Source organism: Nannospalax galili, unplaced genomic scaffold (genome assembly GCF_000622305.1).
Source record: "Nannospalax galili isolate Female #2095 unplaced genomic scaffold, S.galili_v1.0 scaffold410, whole genome shotgun sequence".
Classification (NCBI taxonomy): domain Eukaryota; kingdom Metazoa; phylum Chordata; class Mammalia; order Rodentia; family Spalacidae; genus Nannospalax; species Nannospalax galili.
In genome coordinates this window covers 433,802-445,381 of record NW_008329143.1, presented here as the reverse complement: position 1 = coordinate 445,381, position 11,580 = coordinate 433,802, and the positions used below count along the sequence as shown (strand labels likewise).

At 44.5% G+C, this 11,580-nt stretch overlaps 2 protein-coding genes across 3 annotated transcripts in view; one reads left to right on the top strand and one right to left on the bottom strand.

The window, feature by feature from the left end:
• The window catches only part of Nob1 (NIN1 (RPN12) binding protein 1 homolog), a 16,665-nt gene extending 10,388 nt beyond the window's left edge, over positions 1-6,277 (bottom strand). The window contains exons 1-3 of the mRNA XM_008833743.3: positions 6,019-6,277; positions 5,787-5,919; positions 3,237-3,367 (exon numbers count right to left, since the gene is read on the bottom strand). Of these exons, the coding sequence (XP_008831965.1) occupies positions 3,237-3,367; positions 5,787-5,919; positions 6,019-6,108 (354 nt within the window). The 5' untranslated portion in view covers positions 6,109-6,277. The remainder of the gene's footprint in view (positions 1-3,236; positions 3,368-5,786; positions 5,920-6,018) is intronic.
• A 4,942-nt stretch (positions 6,278-11,219) lies between these two features.
• Positions 11,220-11,580, top strand: part of Wwp2 (WW domain containing E3 ubiquitin protein ligase 2) — a 149,072-nt gene continuing 148,711 nt past the window's right edge. Inside the window, exon 1 of one of the 2 annotated variants that reach the window (XM_008833710.3) lies at positions 11,220-11,578. The gene's annotated coding sequence lies outside the window, so the exon portion shown is untranslated. The remainder of the gene's footprint in view (positions 11,579-11,580) is intronic. The other variant, XM_029563775.1, reaches the window with a different exon arrangement.

Here is an 11,580-nt window from a genome sequence, read left to right as displayed (position 1 = left end):
CACTTTAACCTTAAAAAAAAAAAAAAAAAAAAATCAAAGAACAAAACAAGATTATTTATCCCTAGTTATTGAAATAAAAGATACCCAACATTTAAAAAAATTAAAGAATATAAAAACATACTTTTATAAAATGGCAATGTTCAGTGGTCCTGACACCATCATAAATAAATACTTTTAGAACATTTGTGCCATCATAAATAAGGGGGCTGGAGAGATGGCACTGGCTGCTCTGGTAGAGGACCTAGGTTTGATTCCCAGCACCTACATGGTGGCTAAGGACCATTTGTAACTTGTTCCAGAGGATCTGACGCCCTCTTCTGGCCTCTCCGAGCATTGCACAAAATGAGTGCTCTTACATAAAATTTTTTTAAATGAATAAAGCTGTGAAGTACATGATCTGTGAAACTGGCAAGTATCTGTGGTGATGACAGCTTTGAGCTGAATGCCTTAGAGCTGAACTGTTGGGTCAAAGCAGTCACAGCTCTAAAGCCCCACCCCACCCCACCTATTGTTTGTTTTCTGGTTTGGAGATATTCTCATTTAGTCCACGTTGGCCTCTAAAGCCAAGAGTGACTATGAACACGTGTTCTTCCTACCTCCACGTCAAAGAGTGCTTGACTAGCATGCGCAAGGCCCTGGGTTCAGGTTTAACCACACACACACACACACACACACACACACACAGAAATTCTTACCTCTACCTTAGAAAGGCTGGGATTGAAGGAGTGCCTATTTACTAGTGCTGGGGTTGAACCTAGAGGCCTTGTGTATGCTAGCCAGGCATTCTGCCAACTGAGATATCTCTGAACTCACTACCATGTAAAACAGGCTGGCCTTAAACTCATAGAGATTTACCTGCCTCTGCCTCCACGTGCTGGATCTTTTTAAAGGTGTGGTCTGGCCTGTTCTACGGCTTTTGATGCAAAACAATTTCTTTGCCAAAAATGCTGAGGGAAAGGTCTGTAGAGCTTGTGAGCTTGACTGGTGCCAACAGGAAGAACAGAGACTAGCAGCACTGTGTTCAGAGTTGGGGCTTACATGAAACTAACCCCTTCACTCATCCCCCAAAACATCTCGGTAAATGAGGGTCTGTTTTAGGTATCACTTTTAGGCTAAGTTGGAGAACTCTAAACCTGACTGAAATCAATGAGGGCAGTTCCAAGTAGCCAAAGAACCTGAGCCTAGCAAAAGTATAATCTTAGCACGTAGGAGGTGGAGGCAGGAGAATGGAGAGTTAGAGGTCAGCCTGAGCTACATGGTAGAGAAACTGAGCAATTCTTTGTCAACATTCTTAAATATCAATGATTATCAGCTTAATTATTTGGTTTTTAAAATTTTTTAGTGCATGAAGTCAATGGGACTCAAGGACAAATTTATCACTCTTTTCAATCTAGCTCAGAGGAGGAGCTGGGGGAGCTAGTAGAGTGTCTGCCTAGCATGCACAAAACCTGAGATTGATCCCTAGCATCACATAAAATGGGTGTGGTGTTACACACCTGTAATCCCAGCACTGGGGAGGTCGAGGCAGAGGGATCAGGAGTTCAAGGTCATGCTTGGTTATATAGCAAATTCTAGGCAGCCTGGGTTACTTGAGCCCCCATCTCAAAGATAATACAAGGAACCGGACATATTTGCTAAATTTACTAAATGAAATGTATAAACTTCATTTGGATTCTGAACAAAACAAATAACTAATAAATACTATAGAATGAGGAAATGTAAATACTAATTGGATATTTAGTGACATTAGGGGCCAATATTAATTTTGTGTGAATGGTGGCTCTGAGGTTATTTTTTGGTTTTGAGATGGAGTCTCATGTAGCCCAGACTCACCTCAAACTCCTTTTGTAGTCCAAGGGTGACCCTGCACCTCTGATCTTCCCGCCTCCACCACCAGAGTACAGGGATTACAGGACAGGTATAACCACAACTTGTAATTTATGCACTGTTGGGAATCAAACTCAGGGTTTCATGCATGCTAGGCAAGCACTCTACCAGCGAAGTTATATCCCCAGCCCCTGAGGATATTATTAAGATATACTGATTTAGGGACGACAAGATGACTTATTAGGTAAAAAGCTTGCTACCGAGCCCAAGGACCTGTTCTATTCCCAGGACCACATGGAAAGAAAGAATCAACACCGGCCGGTTGTTTTCTGACCCCCACAAGTGAGCCATGCCATGCTCATGCACACACAAAATAAGAGTTCAGGCCCAGCCTGGACAACACAGTGAGACTCCTCCTTATACAAGGGAAAAATAAATAAATATTCATTTCTTATGTGTGTAAGAGACAGAGGATGGGGGCAGGGGGTCCGGGACGGAGTGTGCATGGGGATGTCCAAGGATAACTTTTCAGTTGATCCCCGCCCTCTGACTTGTTTCAGGCAGTCTTTCCTGTTTCTGCCACTGTGCTATGTAACCAAGCTTCCTGCCAGTTCTGCCTTGTCTCCCATCTTGCAGTAGGAGTGTTACTGCACCCATCTTTTTAAAAAAACACAGGTTATGAGGATCAAACTTAGGTCATCAAGTTGCATGGCAAGCACTTTTACACCCGAGTCATCACCCCTGCCATTCTAAGGTCAACACCATTATTTTGTGTTTGTTTGAGACAGGGTCTCCCCATTGCCCAGTTGTCTTGGAACTAGCTATGTAGATCAGGCTGGCCTCGATCTTACAGAGATCCACTCGCCTTTGCCTCCAGAGTGCTGGGATCAAAGGTGTGAGGTCACCATACCCAGCTTGTCGTTATTATTTCTAAGAGTCTGCAATCTAAAGGTTTAGAGATTACAGGAAGAACTAAGTATCTGTGAAAATAGCACATGATGTCACAATGAAAATACTCAGGGCTGTGGCTCTGCATGTGTAAAATAGACCAACTATGGATGGCAACTGGATGTGGATTAGGATAGGGACTCTGGATCCATTATACAAGTCCATCTACTTTCATGTATCCGACAGTTCCCATAATAAAGTTTACTTAAAAGTACTGGAGAGATGGCTCAGCGGTTAAGAGCACTGACTGCTCTTGCAGAGGACCTGGGTTTGATTCCAGCACCCACATGGTGGTTAATGACTATCTGTAGCTCCAGTTCCAGGAGATCTGACACCTTCTTCTGACCTCCAAGGGCACTACACAACTCAACTTATTACACACATACAGGCAATACATTCATACATATTAAAAACAAACAATAACAACAACAAAAAAAACAAAAACCCAACCCCTGACTTACCTTTTCTGGTTCTTGCTTTAGATGAGATACTCCAACAAATTCTGCTTCCAACTGGTAAGTGAGTGCCAGCACTTGGATATCAGTGGCTGAGAGGCTGGGGTAGTCTCCGGTTTTCTTTGAAAACTCAGTCACTGTAAACAAGAGGGTTCCAATTTCAGCTAAGGGCAGAAACTGATAGGTCCTTGAATAACCAAACAGTGTCAAAAAAACATATGGGCCAGTATGACCTGAGTTCTACCCCCAGGACCTGCATGGGGGAATGAGAAAATCAACTTCCACAGATTATCCTGCACACACAGTGTCACACGCACACCAGCCCTCCCAATAAATAAAAGTAATAAAAACATTCAAAAGAACTTAGAAAGAATCAATATCCCATCTGGGAATAGAGGCTCAGGACTGTAATCCCAGCACTTAGGAGCTGAAGATAGGAGGACAGGGAGTTCAAGGCCATCCTCTGCTACACTGCAAATTCAAGGCCAACTCCAGAGTTCTTCTGGAAAAACAAAACAAAAAACCAACCTAACAAACAAAGAATCAATATCCCATAAAAACTGCAGCAGTTATGTGTTTTCTGACCTTTTTCTACTCATGGCTAAGAAGTCTGTATTCTCCACCACAGAGCCACATGCCAGACAGCTTTAAGGAAACATTCCAATCAGTAAGGTCAAAGAACAGAACAAGGCCAACAGAACATCAGTAATGTTAACACAGTATTTTCCCGTGATGAGAGTCCTTGCTGAAGCTTTGGTATTATGCTAGAAGCCCTCTTCTTTCTTAGATCTAATATCCTCTGTGTCTATGTATATGATCTGATTCCAAAATAGAACTGAAGCCGTAACAATGGTTTATGGTAAGACAAAAAGAGGGTTGTTTTGTAACAATAGTTTTCAAAAAGATTTTAAGAAATGCACACTTGTGCTTAATACACAGTAAATGGCAATGGTCACTACTGTGCCTGAGACTCTGACAAACAGTAACATTTTCTTGTATAACAGAAACATGTCTTCTTCTACAATGGCACACAGAACAATAAGTATTCTGTAAACATGTTCTGTAAAAATAGTATTAACAAGTCTACTTGGGTACCCAGCAACTTTTAGTACTTGCCCTAAGTCATGGGAACTGTGATCTTCCCCAGGACCACAGACTAGAAGACCAGAAGGAGGCTCCCTCCAGGATACTGGGTGAAGATGATTCACTCTGGGCCTAATAGCTGGCTGTGGAGGTGGCAGTGGAGATGATGGCCAACACATGTGACAGTGACTAGTGCCTGCCATGGGAAGTGAGAGCTCTCCACTACAAGGAGCTGTCCAAGGGCGAGTCTGTGTGCCGGACCCACGTGTCTCCATGTACTTGAACTTCATTGAGCAGATGGAAAAAACCTTTAACAGAGCTGTGTATACCAGATGGAGAGATAACAAAGACGATGTAGTAGAGCTCGAACCCACATGAGGTCGTAGTATACACTCTGAGTGCATCTTGCCACTTACCTAATAACACTGCTCCCTGGTAGGTGTCATATGCGAACACTGTCACATCTAGGCTCTCTGGGCCATCTCCAGGACCTCTGAGTGCCACGGAGCTGTCCTGGCTAAAGAAGGGGTATTTGCCACACTGATCTATGATGGAGTATATGTATATATGGAGATATCTATATTAAAACACATTTGTTGACTAAAAAAAGATGCTAAGCTACAGTTCACTATGTACTTAGATCAGGTAGCAGGAACCTGCTTAAAATGTTTACATGTCAGTTCATTTCTGACTTGCCAAATCCTACAACGTATTAGCATTTTCTCCGAAAGCTGAAATAACTTTGCACAGCTATTGGTGGAGAAAGCTACAGAAATCACAACTTGCAGAGTGGGTAATGGTATCTCCGCTATCAGCCTCTAACGCAATTCCAACCCCTGCTAGCCTTAATTCCTACAGAGAATGAGCTTGCTTTCAGATCTAACACAAGGCCTAAACACATCCCTTTTCCTTCCTTTTAAAAATTATTGTTTTATGGGGCTGGAGAGATGGCTGTGGTTAAGAGCACTAACTGCTCTTGTAGAGGACCTGGGTTCGATTCCCAGCACCCACATGCTTTATTAGGGCTAGAAAGATGGGCTCAGCGGATAAGAGCACTGGCTGCTCTTGCAGAGGACCAGGGTTCTAGTCCCAGCACCCATAAGGTAGTTAACCGTCCTAACTCTAGTGCCAGGGGATCGAATGCCCTCTATTGACCTCTGTGGGCACTGCATGAATGGGTTCACTTAACATAGAATAAGGCAATACACCCACACAAAAAATAATTGTTTAAAAACTAATTAAAATTATTTACCTATTTATTTAGAGACAGGGTCTCTTTTTGGGAGGACAGGGGACTCAAACTCAAGGCCTTCTGCATACTTGGCAAGCGCTCTACTACTGCGTCCCAGGGCACACAGCTAGTTAGGCCCGGGAAGGCGCTCTCTCACAACCATCTAGAATTTACTGTTTCGGAAACAAATGCTCTGACGAAGCAGCCCCCAACTTCCCCCACCAAACCGAGCTGACACTCACCCAGCCGCACGTATTCCGGGAAAGGCTGCTTGAACCGTAGCTCATAGGGCAGGACCGCCAAGCGCCTGCGCGTGGCCTTGTCGCGGATCTCGTGGACCACCTCCCGGATGGTGTAGATGTTCCTCCCGATGTCCTGCGGGCAGACCGGACGGCTCACTCTCGCCCGACCCCACGTGCTCCCCTACAGGGTCTCTGGCACAGGCCCCTCTCCCCGCCCCGGGATGTCGCGTACCTGCAGAGCCGCGTCCCTCAAGAAAGCCCCGGCGTCCGCCACAACGTGCTCCACAGGCGCCATGTTAGCTGAGCAGCACGGAGCGCGCATGCGCACGGCACCTGCGCTTTCTACGTTTGCAAGCCGGTCGCTCGGCGAACGTGGAGGAGCCTTGGCGGGTTGGCAGCGCCCCCTCGAGGCCGCAGCCGGGATTACTACCCGCGCGCATGCGCAGCTCTGCGGCTAGCCCCAGCCAGGGACATGCCTGCATGGTAAAATTTGGGGGACACCTAAGGAAATCTTAGCATCCACTTCTTAGCGCCTTATTTTAAAAAACAAAACCTGCATATATATCCTCATGGTTGAAAGTAAGTATAGATGATCCATCACAGCAAACCAATAAAATAGGGGCTATTTTTCCAGGTGTGGTGGGGCACCCTTTTAATCCAGAATTCAGGAGGCAGAGGCAGGAGCATCTCTGTGAGGTCGAGGCCAGCCTGGTCTACATAGTGCGTTCCAGGCCAGCCAAGGCTACATAGTGAGACCCTACCTCTAAATAAATAAATAAATTTTTTTTAGAAGGTAGGTTCTAGGGCCAGAGAGATGACTCAGTAGTTAGGAACATTGGCTGCTCTTACAGAGGCCCCAGGTCGATTCCCAGCACCCATATGATAGCTAAAAACTATCTGTCACCGCCAGTTCCAGGGGATCCAACACCTTCCGGCCTCTGAGGACATTGTACAACACGGCTGCATTTACATGAGGCAATACACTCGTACACATAAAGTAAAAATAATACATTTTTTGAGCTCCACCAGAGGGTGAGTGATGCTCAAGCCACTGCCAGCACCCTCCCCCTCCCACACGGAGAAGCTCGCCAACCAAAAGCAAATAGTTATTGAGTGCTGGAGAAAAAAAAAGGTAGGTACCATTTTACAAAAAAGCCAAGCTCATCTCCCCAGATAACCTCGAAACTGACAGAGCCACTTTCTTACCCATTATGCTAAACCACTATTGCATTCCTACTTGATTTTGAACAATTTGGGGTAACAGTCTGCCTTATTTAATATTCTTGCTCTATCTCCCTAAGCAAGGCACATAATTTTCTAGAAAATAATTACTTGCTGAACTGAACAGAAGGGGTATTAGTGACTTTCAGATTTCAAATCTGAGATTTCATAATTGGGAGATCTAACCCATGACACCCTGGCAAATTTTGGTTGAATGCTAATCTGAGTCTTTATCATCTATTTTCATTCAAACTGTTCTATATTCAATCATCTGTCTTGATGGTACCTGTTGGCAATTGCCAAAATCTCTTTTTCAACCCTAAACATTTCTTTAAATTTTTTAGATTACATTTTTTTATTGGGAGGAGTGTGCCTCGGTGCTCATGTGGAGGCCAGAGGACAACCCAGGACAGTCACTCTTTTCCTTCCACGATGGGGGGCCCCAGGGATCCAACTCAGGTTGTCACTCCCGCTCAGCAGCAAGTGTCATTGCTTGTTGAGCCATCTTGCTGCTCATCCCCAAACATTTTCTATTGCTGCTCTTCTCATCCCTCTATCTAGAGCCTGCCAGTGCTGCCTGTCACGAAATAATGATGTAGCGAAGACTATTTCCAGTTTTCTAGAGAATTTTATCAGTGGTTTGTTGCAGAATTTGGCATTACAGACTACATAATCTTACTGGATCTACTTTTTTTTTTTTTTTTTTTTTTTTTTTTTTTTTGAGATAGGGTCTCCCGGTAGCCCCAGCTGACCTGGAACGCACTATGTAAACCAATCTGGCCTCAATCTTAATTAATCCTGAGTGCTGGGATGAAAGGCATGCAGCAACCAGCCAGCTCTATATTCTTTTTTTTTTGTTTAATTTTTATTTATTTTTTTTTTTTGAGCTGAGGACTGAACCCAGGGGCTTGCGCTCTCTAGTGCTCTACCACTAAGCTAAATCACCAACTCCAATTTTTAAATTTATTTATTATAATCATTTTTATGTGTAGGAGTGTATTGCCTGCATATATGTAAGTGCACTTGTGTTATGCATCGGATTCCCTAGAACTGGAGTTACAGACAGTTGTTAGCTGCCAGGTAGGTACTAGGATTCAAACTCAGGTCTTCTGCAAGACCAGCCAGTGCTCATAACCATTGAGCCATCTCTCCAGCCCCTTTAAAAAAACGTATTTTTTTATCATTGTTTTCTTTAAGATGTAATATGAGGGGTAACTCCAGGGGTTCCGACAGCCTCTTCTGACCTCCTTGGGCATTGCACAGCACAGGTGCGCTTACCTACATGCAGGCAATACATCTATACACACAAAGTAAAAATAATAAATAAATTTTAAAAAAAGATGTAACATGATTACATCGAAAGACTGTATAATTCAGAGAATTTGGAAAGGGAGTGAATGGCAAACTCACATTATAGGAACAGTGACAAATTTCACATTATTGTTGAAATTTGGTAGTACAATTTTGTCAGTAAATAATATTTGAAAAGAGGCTGGAGAGATGGCTTAGTGGTTAAGAGCATTGGCTGCTCATGCGATGACCTGGGTTCAAGTTCCTACCACTCATATGGCAGCTAACAAACTGTCCATAACTCTAGTTCCAGGGAATCTGATGCCCTCTTCTGGTTTCTACAGGCATTGCACAGATATCACAGACATGGTTCACTTATGTACATACAGGCAAAACATTCATACACAGAGAATAAAAATTAATATAATATTCAGCCAGGTGTAGTGGTGCACGTCTTTAGTCCCAGCACTTGGGAGGCAGAAGCAGGCAGATCTCTGTGAGTTCAAAGCTAGCCTGTTTTACAAATTGAGTTCCAGGCTAGCTGGGGCTATAGGGAAACCCTGTCTCAAAAAAGACCAAAACCAAAACCAAAACAAAACACCAATATTCAAAAATTAAAGTACACATATAGAATTGTTTTGTTTTTTGATACAGGGTCTATGTAGCTAGCCTTGACTGGCTTGGACTTTGCTATGCAAACCATGCTAGCTTTGAACTTACAGAGTTTGGCCTGTCTCTGCCTCCCAACTACTGGGATAAAAATATAAAGAAAAAAAAAAAAAAAAAAAACAACAACAAAAGCAAGGCTGGGTGCAGTGGTCCACACCTTTAATCCCAGCACTCAGGAGGCAGAGGTTGGCACATCTCTGGGTTCAAGGCCAGCATGAGCTATACAATGAGTTGTAGGCCAGCCAGGGGGGCTACAGAGGGGCCCCTGTCTCAAACCAAACCAAACCAAAAAACAACTTTACATTAATAACTAGAATCCATCCAAACATAAAAGAACTAAAAATAATGGAATAATTAATACACAGTTCTTAGAGCTAATTAAATGACTAGTATTACTTTTCACCAATCACTTTTGTTGTACAGAGACAGGGTCTTACTTTGTAGCCCAGGCTCGCCCTGAACTGTGATTCTCTTGCTTTAAGCCTCTCCTGTGCTGGAATTCCAGGTATGAGCCCCTAGGCCCAGTAATTAATTTGATTAATAGTGAGAAGTTGAGCTTTCATTCAACTTGTCAACGCTAAAGGTCCAGACCATTAGTTAAAGAATGTTGACCCATATCGGCCAGCTCACAACTGTGTGAAACTCCAGCTCTAGGGGATTTGACACTCTCCTGGTCTCTGAGAGCACCTGCACTCAATGTGCAAGTGCCCACACACAGATACATGCACATATACAGAATTAAAAGGAATAAAATAAGTCTTAAGAAAAAAGAATGTTGATTTAAAATGTGTCAGTTCAGCAAGGTGGCACATGCCTTTATTCCTAGCAGAGGTAGAGGCAGGAGGATCTCTGAGAGTTTGAAGATAGTCTGGTCTACATAGCAAGTCCCAGGCCAGCCAGGGCCACAGAGTGAGACCCTGTCTCAAGAATAAATAAACAGGGACTGGAATCTGCAAAAACAAAAGTTTCTGCTTCCCCGGCTTGGTGAGGCATCCCTGTCATCCCAGGACTCAGGAGGCTAAAGGCAGGATGAGTTCCGGGTCAGCCTGGGTTACTTAGAGACCCTTTGTGCTAATTCAGAAGGTTCAGTGCACAACTTTCAGGGAATGGAGGTTGGTTTCACCATGGGGGCACTTTATGGACTTGGAAAAGTTTTGAAGTTTTTCACCTTTTTTTTGTCTTTTAACTTAAATATCTTATTTTATCTGTATGAGTGTTTTGCCTGCATGTATGCAAGTGCAACATGTGCAGGTATGCTGATGGAAGAGGGTGTTGGATCCCTTAGCATTGGAGTTATGAATGGTTATGTGCTGCCATGTGGGTGCTGGGAACCAAACTCCGTCCTCTGGAAGAGCAGCCAGTGCTCTTAATCGTAGAGCCATCTCTCAGCTCCTTTCCTTTCCACTTTTGCTTAAAGTTACAAGAACAGACCCTCCACAAAGATGGAGACATGCACTTCTAGAATTTAGAACTGGGCCTGGCACACAGTAGGCACAAGGGCTGCCAGCAGCAGCAGATATAAATACAAGATGCTTAAGTTTGATTTTCAGGCAATCAACCTACTTTTGTGGTGTAAATATGCAAAATTCAAACTTAAGGGTTGGGGGTTTTCCTGTATTGGGCATCCCTCTTAAAGAGCTCCTAGATTAGCTCACCACGGATGGGAAGGTCTTCTTTCAACACGGGCGGGTGTGTGTGTGTGTTAATAACTGTACCTGTTTCCATAGTCAGAAATACGACCCCTCTGGGGCTGGAGAGATGGCGCAGCAGTTAAGAGCACTTACCCCTATTCCAGAGACTTGGGTTCAGCTTAACACCCACTGTAGCAGCTAACACCAGTCCTTACCTTTAGTTCCAGAGGATCCGACGCCCTCCTTTGGCCTCTACTGATGTTGCACGATACTGGTGCACTTACATACTTGTAGGCAAAAAACATACACACAATAAATCAAATATAGGGGCTGGAGAGATAGCTCAGTGGTTAAGAGCACTGGCTGCTCTTGCAGAGGACGGGATTCGGTTCCCAGCACTCACATGCGGCTAACAATCATCCCTAACTCCAGTTCCTGAGGATCCTACGTCCTCTTCTGATCTCTGCAGACATTGCACGACACAGGTGCACTTACATACATGCAGGCAATACACAAAGCACTCATATACATAAAATAAAAATAATAAATGAGCCAGGCGTGGTGGCGCATGCTTTTAATCCCAGCATTCCGGAGGCAGAAGCAGGTGGATCTCTGTGAGTTTGAGGCCAGCCTGGCCTACTTTTGAGTTCCAGTTGGGGCTACAGGGAGACCATGTCTCAAAAAAAGGCAAGTAAATAAATAGTTCAAAAATAAATAACCCAGCCCTGGCACTGGGTGCACCCTGGCTTAGCTGACAGCTTAGGACAATCCCGTGGGTGGACAGCCTTCCCACCGGCATCCACACCAGCTGCCCGGGCAGGTGCGGGTTCCCAAGCCCGCTAGGTGGCCCGCACCTGCGAGCCCGGGCCAGCCTCTTTCCGGGTCAGGTGACCGCGCGCTCTCACGTGCCCCGGCCCGAGTGCAGGCGCTGGAAGGCGGAAGTGGGAGCAGAGTCGGGCGCCGCTAGTGTGGCCGCGGCAGGT